Source organism: Adiantum capillus-veneris, chromosome 6 (assembly GCF_014529385.1).
Source record: "Adiantum capillus-veneris isolate H3 chromosome 6, ASM1452938v2, whole genome shotgun sequence".
NCBI lineage: Eukaryota > Viridiplantae > Streptophyta > Polypodiopsida > Polypodiales > Pteridaceae > Adiantum > Adiantum capillus-veneris.
In genome coordinates this window covers 24,891,700-24,909,917 of record NC_140936.1, presented here as the reverse complement: position 1 = coordinate 24,909,917, position 18,218 = coordinate 24,891,700, and the positions used below count along the sequence as shown (strand labels likewise).

At 45.6% G+C, this 18,218-nt stretch overlaps 1 protein-coding gene across 3 annotated transcripts; it reads left to right on the top strand.

The window, feature by feature from the left end:
- Nucleotides 1–530: 530 nt before the first annotated feature.
- LOC147455272 (uncharacterized) lies at nt 531–16,202 on the top strand. Of its 3 annotated transcripts, XM_086514094.1 has the most exons (5): nt 531–980; nt 14,278–14,342; nt 14,569–14,660; nt 14,888–15,015; nt 15,619–16,202. In XM_086514094.1, exons 3-5 carry the CDS (start codon nt 14,630–14,632, stop codon nt 15,766–15,768), a joined length of 309 nt encoding a protein of 102 aa, XP_086370220.1. In that variant the 5' UTR covers nt 531–980; nt 14,278–14,342; nt 14,569–14,629; the 3' UTR covers nt 15,769–16,202. The 3 variants fall into 3 exon arrangements, 2 of the variants coding, with proteins under 2 accessions (XP_086370220.1, XP_086370221.1); XR_015188334.1 differs by having other exon boundaries at nt 14,569–15,459; nt 15,619–15,753; XM_086514095.1 differs by lacking the exon at nt 14,278–14,342 and having other exon boundaries at nt 15,619–16,201.
- Nucleotides 16,203–18,218: the final 2,016 nt, after the last annotated feature.

Sequence of the window (18,218 nt, the reverse complement as noted above, 5' to 3'; positions counted from 1 at the left end):
GAACATTGCGGAGCACTCATCTTGAGCAAAGTTCAACATTCACTTCCGCAGCACCTTACAAAAGAAAACTAGCAAATTTTCACATGTTTTAGTGTAATTACCAACGGCAAAAGCTTCAAATTTTGACATAAAAATCGGGAGAATTTCAAGTTTGCCCTTATTCTCTTCTGTTAGAAAAACACATACCACGGCAGGGGTCCTCTCTAATAATGTGCACCCCAAGGCTCAAAAAATACATACCACGGCAGGGGTCCTCTCTAGTAATGTGCACCCCAAGGCTCAAGAATGCATGCTATAATAAGCGCGTTGCTTATTCTTGCCTGGTTCACCTATTCAGCCCGTTGTTTCAGTTCTCATTAACATTCCTACCAGCTGGGTTCCGTACCTTGGAGGTCCGTGAAGCCTGTCCTGACCCTTTGTCCACAGGAGGGGTCAAAAGGGTCCTTATGAGCAGGACTATGCTTAATGACAAGAGCATGTTGGTGGCTTCCAAAGCCCCGGAAAACAATGGCCAACAAATGAGCAGGTGTTAAACAAATGAGCAGGTGTCAAGAGATCCCACACAAAGAGAACATGAGTACAAGAGAGCTATCGATGGCTGTCTTGACAGAGCGGAAGGGTGTCAAAGAGCACTGTGAGAAGCTCGAGAAGCATAACATACAACTCTATAGCCCTTTCGGAGGGCTGTCTAGAGAGATGGCTCCAACAAATTTATTGCAATCATGTTTGAAGCTACTTGATGTGGTGGTTGCACGCCTCATCTCGGGTGGGGTGCTGCTGTGAATAAAGAAACCACCACTTTTCTTTACTGTGAATAGAACCACCATAAATGTGAATCTGTTCTAGTATCTTCCTTGGATATTGAGTGAGTTTGTAGGTGCACTAATAAATTTTACTGGTTGGTCCATTTTGGAACTCGAAAGTCGGTTTGCTACCCTCAGATGGACATAGTGTAGATGAAGAGGTTCTGGTACAAACGGGTATGTCTTAATTCCTTCACTGTGTATTTTTTTGATTCAAGTATCCTAGATAAAACTCACCATTGCGTGTATATTTGCATTTAGGCTATTCATTCCTCGTCTCTATGTGTACGTGCGCACTTCGCTTGCGCCACGTGGACATGCTTTTGCCATGGTCTAGCATTAATCATAGCCTAGCTTAGGATTGAGCTTGGCACTTTGTGAGCCTCTAGTAGAACGTGCATGTCCAGGCCGGTCATAGTTGCATATCCTCTCTTGCACAAGAACAATCATTTCATCATGCAGGCATTTTACTGTGTGAACCACCTCTTATAAGTTGTTTTATTAAAACTGACTTTTGGGATTCTTTTTGTAATATTGTTGGAAAAGTAGGTAGGGCAAATTGGTAAATATCTATTAAAGAAACCCATTGGGCACTCAGTAGAAGCAGAAGAAACAGGGACACAGAAAGGACAGGCACCGCAGTAGACCGGCAGGCATCCTCAGCCTCCCCAGCGTTTTCTCAGCAGTTCAGCCCAACGTTTCCAGCATCAGAAAATCAGCGTTTTCAGCCATCAGCCACCAGCATTTTCAGTTTCAGCCCTTAGCTTCGCCGGACCGCAACTCCCCGTTGCAGCTTCTCGCCGCATTGACCAACCAGCAGACCAGCCTGGCGTTTTCAGTTTTCAGCCATGACAGCCAGCGCTTTGCATTTTCAACCAGATCAGCCTAGCGCTTTTGCATTTCAGGCCAAGTGCGACTCGGCGGTTGCAGATCCAAGCCGTAGTACCGCCACAATAGCAGATCCCCAGCAAAGCATCTAGCATTTTTTGTTTTCAGCGTTGATGTCGTCGTCGTTGACACCATCGTCGTCGTCGACATTGTCATCGTCATCATAGATCCCTATCTTGACGACGACACCTTTGTCATCGTCATCGTAGTCTCGGACTTGATGACAACACCATTGTCGTCATCGTTGCAGTCATCATTGTCGTGGTTGTCGACATCATCGTCTTCGACATAGACCCCGTCGTCGACATCACCGTCTTCGACACAAAACCGTCATCAACTTCACCGTAGTCGACTTCGTCGTCGTCAACGAAGACCTTAGTACCTCGTCGTCGACTTCATCGTCTTCGACATAGACCTTATCGTCGACCTCCCTGTCTTCGACATAGAACCTGCAGTACCCATCGTTGACATCATCGTCTTTGACATAGTCCCCTTTAGTACCTTAGTACCCAGCATCGGTAGCATCAATACCCATTAGCATCAACATCTCAGCATTTAGTCATTGTAGTAGCATTGGTGCAAGAAGAAAGTACTTGCTCTAGCAACAGAGCAAGGGGGTCCTTGAGGGTTGGGACCGGACATCCCCGTGTCGTCTCTTTTCTCTCGCTCGTCTCCCTCTTTCTTTCCGTTCAGTTTAGTTCTTTCAAGTGAAATAAAGTGTCCCTTGTATTTGTGTGCGGAGTACTAGATCCAAGCAAAATCCTTATTCTCTTTTGTTGCACTTGACATTGGTATCAGAGCTCTGTGCGTGTTTTGGCTTCGCGAACTCAAGGGAAGAACCATTAAGAACCAAGAACCTCAAGAACCAAGAACCATCGAGAACCCAAGAAGCCTCTCAGTTTTTTTTCTCTGAAGAATCTTAAGAGTCCCGACCATGGACTTACCAGATCCCATCTTTATTGCCATGTCTTTGAAGGAAGATCGACATTGGATACACGAAAACCCAGATCTTGAGTACCAACATCTCCTAGCCTTGTATGCGGATATGGAAGGAGTTGAAGACAGGATTCCTAACCTCTTCTGCATTTGCATTCGCATGTAGCGTGCATCCAATTCTCTCGTCATTGAACCTTTGGAAAGGACTCCGGTACCAAACTCTTCTTACAGCAGGTAGAGTCAACACTATTTGGTATAGAGCCCAGGTTGATATTCGGCACTCGTAGTAAGGCTGGACAGTGACCCTTACATGGTGTTTGCATCGCCAGTAGCACCCACAACACCCGCAGTATTATCAGTCCTTGGTTTCGAAGGAATCTGCATTGGTTTGTGCATCCACAGCATCAGAAGCATTCATCAGTCAGCATCAGAAGTACAGATAGACGTTCAACAGCTGTGCCTCACTTTTAATAGGGGGGAATGTCACGTGCGCACTTCACTTGCGCCATGTGGACATGCTTCTGCCATGGTCTAGCATCACTCATAGTGTAGCTTAGGATTGAGCCTGGCACTTTGTGAGCCTCTAGCAGGACGTGCATGTCCAGGCCGGTCATAGTTGCATACCCACTCTTGCACAAGAACAATCATTTCATCATGCAGGCATTATACCGTGTGAACCACTTCTTATAAGTCATTTTATTAAAAGTGACTTTTGAAATTCTTTTTGTAAGTTTGTTCGAAAAGTAGGTAGGGAAAATTGTTAAAGATCTGTAAAAGAAACCCATTGGGCACTCAGTAGAAGCAGGGACACAGAAAGGGCAGGCACCCTCAGGCTCCCCAACGTTTTCTCAGCAGTTCAACTCAGTGGTTCCAGCATCAACAAATCAATGTTTTCAACCATCAGCCACCAGTGTTCAGTTTCAGCCCTTAGCTTCGCCAGACCACAACTCCCCGTTGTAGTTTCTCGCCGCATTGACCAACCAGCAGTAGACTAGCCTGGCGTTTTCAGTTTTCAGTCAAGACAGCCAGCGTTTTGCATTTCCAACCAGATTAGCCTAGCGTTTTTGCATTTCAGTCCAAGTGCGACTCGGCGGTTGTAGATCCAAGCCGTAGTACCGCCATAGTAGCAGATCCCCAGTAGAGCATCTAGCATTTTCTGTTTTCAGCCTTGATGTCGTTGTCGTTGCCACCATCGTCATCGTCGACATCGTCATCGTCATCACAGATCCCTATCTTGACGATGACACCTTCATCATCGTCATCGTAGTCTCGGACTCGACGACGACACCATCGTTGTCATTGTTGCAGTCACCATTGTCGTGGTCGTCAACATCATCGTCTTCGACATAGACCCCGTCATCTACATCACCGTCTTAGACACAGAACCATAGACAACTTCACCGTCTTCGACATAGTACCGTCGTCGACTTTGTCGTTGTCGACAAAGACCCTTAGTACCTCGTCGTCGACTTCATCGTCTTCGACATAGACCTCATCGTCGACCTCCCTGTCTTTGACATAGAACCCGCAGTACCCATCGTGGACATCATCGTCTTTGACATAGTACCCCTTCAGTATCTTGACGATGACACCTTCATCATCGTCATCGTAGTCTCGGACTCGACGACGACACCATCGTTGTCATTGTTGCAGTCACCATTGTCGTGGTCGTCAACATCATCGTCTTCGACATAGACCCCGTCATCTACATCACCGTCTTAGACACAGAACCATAGACAACTTCACCGTCTTCGACATAGTACCGTCGTCGACTTTGTCGTTGTTGACAAAGACCCTTAGTACCTCATCGTCGACTTCATCGTCTTCGACATAGACCTCATCGTCGACCTCCCTGTCTTTGACATAGAACCCGCAGTACCCATCGTGGACATCATCGTCTTTGACATAGTACCCCTTCAGTACCTTAGTGCCTAGCATCGGTAGCATCAATACCCATTAGCATCAACATCTCAACATTTAGTCATTGTAGCAGCATTGGTGCAAGAAGAAAGAAAGTACTTGCTCTGGAAATAGAGCAAGGGGGCCCTTGAGGGTTGGGACCAGACATCCCTGTGTCATCTCTTTTCTCTCGCTCGTCTCTCTCTTTCTTTTCGTTCAGTTTAGTTCTTTCAAGTGAAGTAAAGTGTCCCTTGTATTTGTGTGCGGAGTACTAGATGCGAGCAAAATCCTTATTCTCTTCTGTTGCACTTGACATTGGTATCAGAGCTATGTGCGTGCTTCGGCTTCGCGAACTCAAGGGAAGAACCATCAAGAACCAAGAAGCTCAAGAACCAAGAACCATCAAGAACCTAAGTTGAGTCAAGAACCCAAGAAACCTCTCAGTTTTTTTTTCCCTGAAGAATCTTAGAGTCCGAACCATGGACTTACCAGATCCCATCTTTATTTCCATGTCTTTGAAGGAAGATCGACATTGGATACACGAAAACCCAGATCTTGAGTACCAAGATCTCCTAGCCTTGTATGCGGATATGGAAGGAGTTGGAGATAGGATCCCTAACCTCTTCTGCATTTGCATTCGCATGTAGCGTGCATCCATTTCTCTCGTCATTGAACCTTTGGAAAGGACTCCGGAACCAAACCTCAGTCCATGAGCACCGGTAATGCTTTAACCACATTAAGTGTTCGGGAACAGCTCTTGCTAAAGCAGGTAGAGTCAGCACTATCTGGTATAGAGCCCAGGCTGATATTCGGCAATCGTAGTAAGGCTGGACGTGACCCTTATATGGTGTTTCCATCGCCAGTAGCACCCACAACACCCACAGTATTATCAGTCCTTGGTTTCAGAGAAATCTGCATTGGTTTGTGCATCCACAGTATTAGAAGCATTCATCACTTAGCATCAGAAGTACAGATAGACGTTCAGCAGCTCTGCCTCACTTTTAATAAGGGGGAATGTCACATGCGCACTTCACTTGTGCCACGTGAACATGCTTCCGCCATGGTCTAGTGTTGCTAATTGGACTATTTTCTTATTTTTAATGATTAAATCTCTTTTTTAGGATATTTTATTATGTGCACTAAGAACTGTTAAAAGATTGTAGCTACAAGAACTGCCATCAGGAACGGACAACTCTGATGTGTCATTTGATGGGTGACGGTAAACATCGCGAAGGAGTTTCCGTAAGTTCGGTGGAAAGGGCCGGGTTACGAGTGCCCCTGATGCGTCACATGATGGGTGACGGGTGCATCAGTAAGGGGGCATTCCATAGGCTAAGGAGGAAATCCGAACTGAGTAAGAAAGTACGCGTAAGAACGCAAGCACAAGAATAAAGATGGGTTCAATGACGCTTTTTACGAAAAGCAGGAACGATCACGGGAGGACAGATGTTTTCCTGCGAGGAGTCTGTGTCTGCATTGCATCTGTGTCGTGTCCTGCACCCGGGGACGCCTGGAATGTGTCCGTGTAGCATTGTTTTCACTAACTGAGTGAGTTTTTAAAGTTTGAACAAGTTCACACTTTATTTTATAAAGTGACCGGTCACTTTTAAGTGACCGGCCCCTTTATTAATAAAATAAAGCAAGCAGGGCTCTTATAAAAAAAAAGCCAGCGCTAATAGCTATGCAGGGGGCTGATTTGCGATCTCTCTCTCTCCTCTCTCTAGAAAACACGATTTTCTATCTTCTCTCTCTAGGAGCGCCAAGCTCTGCTTTTTGACCCCTATTATTGCCGGGTGTCAGACCCTATAAAAGGGTAGCCAGCGTTTCAATTCGGAAGAGCCGGAAGCAGCAGAAAAGCACTAGCGCTAGGATTCTGGAGAAGAGACTGGCGACAGAAACTGCAAGTGTTCGTGTGACGACTGAGTACGGAGGTCGATTCTCCGAGCAAGAAGCGAGAGGTATAAGGTGTTGATATGCATTGAGAATTGTTGCTTTTTGTGGTTTGTTTTGCAGGAATCTCCCGTCTCACGGGAAGGCCCTTCACGGGAAGTACGGCTTCACGCCTAAGTCCCTTACAGGAAAGTACGGCTTCGCGCCTAAGTCCTTTACGGGAAGGAACGGCCTTGTGCCCAAGCCCTTTACGGGAGAGCACGACCTTCGGGTCTAAGATTACAGAACGGAGGGGTTTCCTCGGGTTCTCGTGCTTGTATAAGAATTCTCCCTGAATAAAAGAATACTCTTTACGGGGGGGGACCAGTCCATCTTCTGGTCCCCAATACTGTGTCGATCTTCTCCCTTCTCTCATGTTTTCAAAGAATTATAATTTTCAGATTTTCTAAGTGCTCGTGTACGCTCCCGTTTTGTGACAGTGGTATCAGAGCTCGGACTCCTCTCTTTCTTTGCAAAGAAGGACGATTCCGGGAAGAACGGGAAGAACCATGTCGAGCCAAGGGAGAAGCGTTGAAGAGGAGCTTCAACAAGTGCAAGCTCAGCTTGCGGAGTCGCAACAAATCTTACTGTTGCCAGACGTCCAAAAGCTTTTGGGCGGAATGAAGAAACGAATGGAACTGATGTAGCCAAGCATCCAGACAACACTGTTGGCGTGAGACCACAGGAGGCAAGAGAAGAAGAACGTGCCGAGGTGCACAAAGGATCTTCGGATCGGAATGAACGGCCTACTTCAAGGAAAGGCCAGGAAAAAGCGCTCTCTCTGCTAGACGAGAGCAAGGACATCTCAATCTCATCACCAATTTACTCTCCTAATTATACTTCTACTTCTCGATCATCTCGTCAGAAGAAGGAAGCCGCTACTGCCACTACCCTACAACAACCTAAAGATAAGCCTCGATTCAAGAAGCAAGGTCGCAAGTCTCAACATCGCATGAGAGTCTTCAAATCAGGCGACAAGGACATCAAGTTTGAAACCTACAACGGACGGAGAGACATCTCCAAAGCAGTGTCCTTCATGAGACAGTTTGAAGTCGCCTTTACCAATGGGCACTTCACAGAAAAATCCAAATTACGCCATGTGGGGATGCACCTCAAGGAAACGGCAAGTAATTGGTGGTTAGCCAAGATTCTGGAAGGTTCTCAGGCCAGAACTTGGGAGAGCTTGAAATCTGAATTTTATGAATAATTTCTTCCGCCTGACTTCGAGCAGGACATACGGAAGGAACGGGACTGGTTTGCTCAGAAGGAACATGAAAAAGTAACGACCTATGTGGACAAGTATTGGTCGGTTCTTCTGAAGGTCACTCCCTTCATGAAGATTGCTGACGAGGAAAAGAAAAGAAAATTCGAAGCGGGTCTCCAACCGCAGCTTCGAAAGAGTATGAAGGTGTATCCGCATGATACTCTTCAAAGGATGATGGAGTCAGCAATCATTGCTGAGGCTTTACACTCAACTGGGACGCCCAGAAAGATGGAGCATAGCACTTACCGTGCAAGGCAAAGAGGGGTCTACGATGACCATGGGGGCCAAGGAAGAAAACGTCCTCCATCTAGAGACGATGATCACTCTAAGAAGCCAGAGGGCACTGGCAAGCGAACTAAGTATCTTTCTCCTACCCAACTTTAAACTTTCAGAGAGGAAGGAATATGCTTCTACTGTGGCGAGAAAGGACATATGAAACCGGACTGCCCTCTAAAGCAGCAACGGCAAGAACAAGCCTCTACGAGGCAAGAGAAAGCAAGGAAGGAACCCGCACCACCAAGTTCGAACTCAATCCCAGATGTTCAAGGAAACACAGAATCTGAGAAAGGGAAGCGTCAACTTCTGAAGGGCTGGGGGTCTTTGAACAACCAGCGAGTACTGATTCTTTATGATCCAGGATCCACGGATAACTTCATCTCCCTGGATACTGCGGAACGATTGTGCCTCACACCGGCTTAGCTTGGCACACCGGTTACATCCGGATCAGCATTCGAGGAGTTGACAACCAATGCAACTCCCGTGCAAGGACACCTCAATCTTCGGATTGGCGAGTACAAGGACCGCGAATCATTTTTTATGGCACCCATCGAGGGATGTGATATCATCTTGGGTATGCCATGGCACTTCCACATGACACCTATTCCCGATTATGTGGAAAAGACCCTCACTTTTGATCATGGGGGTAAGAAAATAAAGATTCAAGCTGATGCAGGAGATTGGCAGTTCCCAATTGTAAGCCATATCTCCATTAAGAAAGAAATGAAGAAGTGTGTTTCTGCTTACTTGATTTTTGTACGTGAGAAGGATAAAACTAGTAGGGACTCTCTCTCTAGTCTGGAAATTAAGTGTCTTCAATTTATTGAAAAGTACAAAGATTGTTTCACGGAAACACTTCCTGATGAACTCCCTCCGGTACGCCGGGAAGATCACCGCATTGATCTCATACCGGGTAGCTCGCCTCCCAATCAACCCCCTTATCGGGTGAGTCTTGCTCAGCAAGAGGAAATTTTGAAGCAAGTCAACGAGCTTCTAGAGAAAGGGTTAGTACGGCCAAGTGCTTCACCCTACTGCTCTCCAGTTCTACTGGTGCAGAAGAAAGATGGCACGTTTCGAATGTGCATAGACTATCGGTCTTTAAACAAGATCACAATCAAGAATCGCTTTCCGATCCCTCGGATTGATGATATACTTGATAAGTTGCAGGGTGCAAGTGTCTTTAGTGGCATAGACTTAAAGAGTGGGTATCATCAGATATGGATCGCCCCTGAGGATGTCCATAAGACTGCTTTCCGCACAGCCTTTGGGCTATATGAATTTTTGGTAATGCCTTTCGGCTTGACCAATGCTCCTGCGACCTTCAATCGCATGATGGACCGCATTTTCAGCCCGTATCGAGCTTTTACGGGAGTATTCTTTGACGACATACTCATCTTCTCTAAGACAGAAGAGGAACATCGGAAGCACTTGGACTTCGTGTTTCAAGAATTGCGAAAGCATGAGTTGCATGTGAATGCAAAGAAGAGCGAGTTCTTTCTCTCTGAGATACACTATCTCGGCCATATAGTCTCTCACAATCGAGTAAGTATGGATCCTGCCAAGATCGAGTGGTCGAAGATTGGCCTATTCCCACTACGGTACATGATGTACCTAGCTTCCTGGGATTATGTTCATACTATCGAAGGTTTGTCCGAGGATTTGCTCATGTAGCAGGACTACTTCATGATTTGACAAAGAAGAAGATTTCTTTCAGATGGGGATCGAGACAACAAGGAGCTTTTGATCGGCTCAAGTACTTGTTAAGCCATGGACCTATTTTGATAGTGCCTGACTTAAGGAAACCATTTGAAGTTCACTGCGATGCTTCAGGCGATTGCATCGGAGCAGTGTTAAACCAAGAAGGCCATGCAGTGGCATATGAAAGCAGACGGCTTAAGGATGCAGAGTTGCATGCATCAATCTACTAAAAGGAACTCTCGGCTGTGATTCACGCCTTATCCAATTGGAAGCACTATCTTCTAGGAGCGGATTTTGTGATCAAGACTGATCACCAGAGTTTGCGGTATTTTCTTACGCAAAGGAAACTATCTGAGAAGCAGATGAGATGGGCAAACTTTTTGGCTATGTTTCACTTCCAGATCCTTCACACGGTTGGGAGTAAGAATGTGGTCGCAGACGCATTGTCTAGGCGGCCAAGGGTGAACGCTATCACTTCGGTGTATCACCAAGAATTAGAAGCACTACCGGATTTGTATCCGAATGATCCAGACTTCTCCACCATTTGGGGAAAGCTACATCGTGGAGAGAATGAGTTTCCCTATTCCATTCGGGACGGTTATCTCTACCACCATCAGGCCATATGTGTGGCGGAACCATTAAGAAAGAAGACCATAGATGAAGCACACGCTTCGCCTTATGCGGGTCATCGGGGTATTCTCCCTACGACCTTAGCAATGGAAAGATATTTCTTTTGGCCTAGCCTTAAAGCAGACATTGATAAATATGTCAGGGAATGCTTGGTTTGCCAAAAAGTGAAGTATGATCGGCATAAGACGCCTAGGTTGCTACAACCTTTGCCTGTGCCTAATGAACCTTGGGAAAGTATTGCCATGGACTTCATCATGGACCTCCCTAGAACTCAGACTGAAAATGACGCGATTTGGACCATTGTGGACAGGTTTAGCAAGCAAGCACACTTTATACCAGTCAAGAAAACGATCAAAGCAGATCATATGGCTAGGGTCTTTCTAGCACAGATCTTTAAGCATCATGGAATGCCTAAGACAATTGTGAGTGATCGAGATCCTCGCATGACAGAAAATTTTTGGCGTGCCTTGATGGATAATCTTGGTACAAAGCTGAATTTTTCATCTGCCTACCATCCTCAAACGGACGGGCAAAGTGAGATAGCCAATTCCACAGTATTGGATATGTTAAAAACTTATGTGTCAGACCGGCAATTTGACTGGGAGAAATATTTGCCTCTTGTCGAGTATGCGTATAACAATACCATACACTCATCGACGGGGAAAGCACCTTTTGAGATTCTCTATGGTAAGCCTTTGCTTCCACCCATCCTTTTAACTAAGGATAAGATCTTTGCAGCAGATGAATTTGTCCGGGATTTGGACACCGCCTACGGGCAAGTTAGGAGAGCTATTCTACGCTCTCAGGGAAAGCATAAGAAAGCTGCAGACAAGCACAGAAGGAATCTAGACTTAACAGTCGGACAGTTAGTCTTACTCAAATTTGAGAAGGCAAGACTTAAGAAACAAGCGTCTCATAAGGGGAAAGTGGTAAAACTTTCTACCCGTTATTATGGGCCGTTTAAGATCACTTAGCGAGTGAATGATGTCGCTTTCCGATTAGAGCTACCGCCTAATTGGAAGATCCATAATGCTTTCCATGTCAGTTTACTCCGGCCGTATATGGGACCGCCTCCAAGCCAGCCTAGCGCTGAGGAACCTCCTGAGGTTGAGGAAACAGAAGAAATACTCCAACCGGAGCAGATAGTAAGTCATCAGGAGCGGTCTCTCAAATCCGGAAAGATAACACGGAAGTATTTGGTTACGTTTAAGAACTATTCGAATCTAGATGCTCGGTGGATGACGCAGGAGGAATTAGCAGCTTATCCCGAGATAGTGGAGGTATATGTCCAAGCACTACAGTTGAGGTTAACTGTTTAGAAGTCACAGGGATGTTGCTAATTTGACTATTTTCTTATTTTTAATGATTAAATCTCTTTTTTAGGATATTTTATTATGTGCACTAAGAACTGTTAAAAGATTGTAGCTACAAGAACTGCCATCAGGAACGGACAACTCTGATGTGTCATTTGATGGGTGACGGTAAACATCGCGAAGGAGTTTCCGTAAGTTCGGTGGAAAGGGACGGGTTACGAGTGCCCCTGATGCGTCACATGATGGGTGACGGGTGCATCAGTAAGGGGGCATTCCGTAGGCTAAGGAGGAAATCCGAACTGAGTAAGAAAGTACGCATAAGAACGCAAGCACAAGAATAAAGATGGGTTCAATGACGCTTTTTACGAAAAGCAGGAACGGTCGCGGGAGGACAGATGTTTTCCCGCGAGGAGTGTGTGTCTGCATTGCATCTGTGTCGTGTCCTGCACCCGGGGACGCCTGGAATGTGTCCGTGTAGCATTGTTTGCACTAACTGAGTGAGTTTTTAAAGTTTGAACAGGTTCACACTTTATTTTATAAAGTGATCGGTCACTTTTAAGTGACCGGCCCCTTTATTAATAAAATAAAACAAGCAGGGCTCTTATTAAAAAAAAGCCAGTGCTAATAGCTATGCAAGGGGCTGATTTGCGATCTCTCTCTCTCCTCTCTCTAGAAAACACGATTTTCTCTCTCCTCTCTCTAGGAGCGCCAAGCTCTGCTTTTTGACCCCTATTACTGTCGGGTGTCAAACCCTATAAAAGGGTAGCCAGCGTTTCAATTTGGAAGAGCCGGAAGCAGCAGAAAAGCACTAGCGCTAGGATTCTGGAGCAGAGACTGGCGACGGAAACTGCAAGTGTTCGTGTGACGACTGAGTACGGAGGTCGATTCTCCAAGCAAGAAGCGAGAGGTATAAGGTGTTGATACGCATTGAGAATTGTTGCTTTGTGTGGTTTGTTTTGCAGGAATCTCCCGTCTCACGGGAAGGCCCTTCATGGAAAGTATGGCTTCACGCCTAAGTCCCTTACGGGAAAGTACGGCTTCGCACCTAAGTCCCTTACGGGAAGGAACGGCCTTGTGCCCAAGCCCTTTATGGGAGAGCACGACCTTCGGGTCTAAGATTACAAAACGGAGGGGTTTCCTCGGGTTCTCGTGCTTGTATAAGAATTCTCCCTGAATAAAAGAATACTCTTTACGGGGGGGAACCAGCCCATCTTCTGGTCCCCAATACTGTGTCGATCTTCTCCCTTCTCTCATGTTTTCAAAGAATTATAATTTTCAGATTTTCTAAGTGCTCTTGTACGCTCCCGTTTTGTGACATCTAGCATCAGTCATAACCTAGCCTAGGATTGTGCCTGACACTTTGTGAGCCTCTAGCAGGACGTGCATGTCCAGGCCGGTCATAGTTGCATACCCTCTCTTGCACAAGAACAATCATTTCATCATGCAGGCATGTTACCGCATGAACCACCTCTTATAAGTCATTTTATTAAAAGTGACTTTTGGAATTCTTTTTGTAAGTTTGTTGGAAAAGTAGGTAGGGCAAATTGTTAAAGATCTGTAAAAGAAACCCATTGGGCACTCAGTAGAAGCAGGGACACAGAAAGGGCAGGCAGCGCACTAGACCGGCAGGCACCCTCAGGCTCCCCAACGTTTTCTCAGTAGTTCAGCTCAGTGTTTCCAGCATCAGCAAACCAGCGTTTTCAACCATCAGCCATGAGCGTTTTCAGTTTCAGCCCTTAGCTTCGCCGGACTGCAACTCTCCGTTGCAGTTTCTCGCCGCATTGACCAACCAGCAGTAGACCAGCCTGGCGTTTTCAAGACAGCCAACGTTTTGTATTTCCAACCAGATCAGCCTAGTGTTTTTGCATTTCAGCCCAAGTGCAACTCGGCGGTTGCAGATCCAAGCTGTAGTACCGCCACAATAGCAGATCCCCAGCAAAGCATCTAGCATTTTCTGTTTTCAGCCTTGATGTCGTCGTCGTTGACACCATCGTCGTCATCGACATCTCATCGTCATCACAGAGGATCTATCTTGACGATGACACCTTCGTCATCGTCATCGTAGTCTCGGACTTGACAAGTGACGACACCATCGTCGTCATCGTTGCAGTCACCATTGTCGTGGTCGTTGACATCATCGTCTTCGACATAGACCGCGTCGTTGACATCATTGTCTTCGACACCGAGCCGTCGTGAACTTCACCGTCTTCGACATAGTACCGTTGTCGACTTCGTCGTCGTGGACAGAGACCCTTACTACCTCGTTGTCGACTTCATCGTCTTCGACATAGACCTCATCGTCGACCTCCCTGTCTTTGACATAGAACCCGCAGTACCCATCGTCGACGTCATCGTCTTTGACATAGTCCCCTTCAGTACCTCAGTACCCCTTCAGTACCTTAGTACCCAGCATCGGTAGCATCAATACCCATTAGCATCAACATCTCAGCCTTTAGTTATTGTAGCAGCATTGGTGCAAGAATAAAGAAAGTACTTGCTCTGGCAACAGAGCAAGGGGGCCCTTGAGGGTTGGGACCGGACATCCCTGTGTCGTCTCTTTTCTCTCTCTCTTCTCTCTCTTTCTTTCCGTTCGGTTCAGTTCTTTCAAGTGAAGTAAAGTGTCCCTTGTGTTTGTGTGCAGAGTACTAGATCCGAGCAAAATCCTTATTCTCTTCCGCTGCACCTGACACTCTGTAAATAGGATAGGTAACTACTACCCTACTCTTGTGAACAATAGGACTAAGTAGTACAACCTCCCCTGAAACTACAGCTCCTTCTCTCAAACTGTGGCTAATTGTATGTATTAAAGAAGCATGCACTGTGAAAGAGCAATGATGGAGGATGTAGATGTCTTTCCAATGTTTGACTTTGCGTTGAAAGGGTTTCCTACTCAAATCTCAGACCATCACCTACCCTCTGTGCATGTATGCAGGTTGAAAATGATGTCAGGCAGATACGTCTAGTTTGCAAGGTCATCGCTGTGCAGGTTAAGAATGATGCAGGGGGGCCATGATAAGTGGGAAGGTAATGTGTGTAATTTTAGTAAGTTTACTTGGAAGTGTGCACTCTTAAGAGCATTTATGATGGATGTACATGTGTTTCCATTGTCCGACTTTACCTTGCAAAGGTTTCTTATGCGTTTCTAAGCTCCTGCCTGAAACCATTACTATGTGTTTGCATGGCATTATCTCCGACTATGTTGTGCTTTTAGGTTGCGATTGATTTTATCCCAACTTTGCTTGAAAGAGCAGGGCATGATGAGGGAGTGCCTTTCTTTTCTCACTACAACTTCCATGTTTGGTGCTTAGCAAACTCTCGAACGAATGTCCTAGTGGACTACCACTCTACAGTGGCAAACAAGATACACAAATGCGGTGAGGTACGTTACATATTATCACACTCTGGCCTTTTGGTATGTCAACATTGCTTTATGTTCAAAATTTGGTGGGTTTTCAAAAAACAACAAAGTGAAGGTAACCGACCTATGGTCTTGGAGAAGTAGTTGCAAGTATGAACTCAAGCTTTTCAGATGCACCAATCAAGAGTACTCAACAGTCTATTCAAGGCTGCATGAGGTATACATCATATCCTAATGCACAAGAGGCCCCAGGTATTCTTGTATAAAAGGTGTGTGTCCTGTGTTGGATAGAAAGCCAACAGATTCCTTCCTAAGGGATGCACAATGCACATTAGTTTTTCTTTCCCACTACATTGGAGTGAAATACAATAGGCACTTTTGAGGGCAGCTTGTCATGATAGAAAGTTATCTGTAGCTGATGAACACTCTCCGTGACAGTTTCAAAATTGCAGATGGAAATGACAGGTATGTTACATGGCATTCTCAGTCGAACTTTTGAGGTGTAGAGGACAATTGATAAACCTGGATTCAATTCGCTTCTCATAGGAAAGCTATGTATAGTTCAAAAATCCCATCTCAGTTTAGAGACTTCTGATTATTTTTCATCTTGACCAACTTTGCCAGGGACGTAATAAGATTGGTTTTCCAGACACTTCGCATTCCTGCGGAGACGGACATTTCCCATGGAAGGTCACTTCCCACATCTCGCCATCGACACTGATGATTCTCATGAAGAGGCGTTACCGCAGACGGCCATTGTGCATGCTCAGCTGAGAACCTCGATTCTGAGGAGTGACATCCGGCATCGACCATCGACGGTGACAGTCTCCCGTATAATTTCCAGTTCTTGTAGACGGACACTTTGAGACATATATACACATTCCCGAATCTCACAGACCTGCACACACACTCTTGTTCACATTCTGGATTGCATTTTCACATCGATCGTATTCCCGGGCACATACATAGCTTGGAGGTGGAGTGGTGACTTTGTTAACCGGCCGACGGACATCTTTCCAGCCGAGACGTAGTTGTCGGCATCGACACTACAGGTGGAGTTTTCTGTAGACTAAAACTATAACATTTAATACTCACAAAGACTTAATTACTTAAGAGCTTGAACTCAATAAGTTTTGGACCTTTTATCAATACCCCCTTGATATGATACATTAGATCGTAGCATGGTTAAATGGTGATGCTTCATAAATTGAACCTAGCTTAGACAGGTGCTGGAGCCTAAATTTAAACTAACCTTGCTAGAAGGGAGATTATGTTTGGACTTTGAGAACTAGCATAAGTAATCAATTAGAGCATAGATTAGACATGTGGTGGTGGCCGGCCTTAGAGACCAAAATCTTAATGAGCTTGGAAAGGTATTTAAGTACTGCAATTTACTTAGTTTTAGCTTCACGAATTTTGGCAGAGATTTTGTTCTCCCCCATCTGGGCATGCATTTCGTTTGATACGCATTGATCTACTTGTGGTCTTCTCTGAGGGATTTCAGAGATCCTTGGCAGCCATTGTTTATGGTTTGGATGTATGATCTTTGTGGATTCTGAGAGACGTTTATTCTCTGATCTTGTGCATTGCCTAGTTGGCATTTTGGACCTTGTCGGTTGACAGGTTTCCACAGGTTCTTTTGGCAGGTGTTTTGCGATTTTGGTTTATGCTCATTGGCGGTTGATTTGCATATGGTTTTTGCACTTGGTTGATGCCTTTTGTACATGCATTTCGGTGAGTACTTTTGAGTGCCGGTGAGCTCTTTTGCGAGCCTTCTTTCCGCATTGCCAGGTTTTTTGGATTGCAGTCTTTTCGGCGTTTGTTTATGCGCGGACACTCTGTTTATGTACTTTGAGTGTGGATTGCCATTATATGCACTTTGTGGAGCCATTTTGGCATTGCTCATTGGCATAGAGCACCGTTTATGGTTTATGGTCATTTCAGTCCTCTTTCGGAGACTTTAGTGGTTGAGCTCTTTCTCCCACTTTGCCATATCTATTTGTTGACAGGTTTTGTCAGTTGATAGTGGTCGAGTTCACTCCCACTTTGGCATTCTTACACGCGGTTTATGGTTGAGATTTTGAGGAGAGATTTCACTCATTTTGCAGGGGAGGCTCTATCCGATTTTCCCTAGTTTTCTCGCCATAGTTTTGGCTTCATTGCCATACCTTTTGTGGATGCATTTGGGGTCATTACTTTGAGATAGAGATTCTCTCTTCTTGTGGTCGAGGTTTACTCCCACATTGACGCATTTATGGTTCCAGTTTATGGTCATTCTCTTGATTTGACACTATGTATACCGCTTGCGAGTCTATGGTCATGACTCATGAGAGCCGAAGTTCTTGATCTTCACGATCTTTGAGATGTTGGCGTTGCGGTCATACAGGGCACATTCGGTGGAATTGCTTCTATTTTACGAGGCAATGCAGGAGATCTATACGAGATGCAGACAGGCCATTGGCACACAAAGAGCCAGTTGCAGAGCATGCCTATGCCGGTGACGGTGATGTTACTTATGCTTCTGGATGACCTTTATTCTCCTTTCAATCTCTAGATGGCACACGTTCTTCTCGATGGTTGCTAGATGGTTTCCATGTCACGTGTTGTCGTGAGTTGTTCAACAGCTTGTCTAGTGGGAGATATGGTAGTGTGCGGATTGCTGATGGATCGGCATATGACATTCAGGGAGGAGCAGATGTATGCTTGTCATTGCCTGGTGGCACATCCTTTATACTTCGCCATGTGTGGGTCATTCCTGAGCCGAGTCAGAGTATTATCTCAGCGGGACAACTACGAGCTAATGGTTGTCAGGTATCACTTACAGAGCGGTATTTCCAGATGCAGATGGGATCTCTTGTGATTTCTAGAGGAGCATGTAGTGGCTTGGTTTATCCACCCCACGCTTTTGATGTACGAGACGGTCGCACACCCACACCTCTCTCTAACTCTCCTCTAGCAATGACAAGAGATCCCATCTGCATCACAGATCTATCTCTCTAATGTACACTCAAAACGCTGATCTTATCTTTTGGATTGGCTTGGGTTAGGATGGGAGACTTTGTCTTAATAATGTTGGGAGTTTGAATCCCTATGAATCAGTTGACTAGACTACAGTACAAGTACTTACCCCATATTCTAACCTCAATAGTGCCTTTGACTGATCTATTGCGGACTGCTAGGGGACCTTTTGTCAGTGATTGTGCTGGGACTTATGAGTCCTGTTC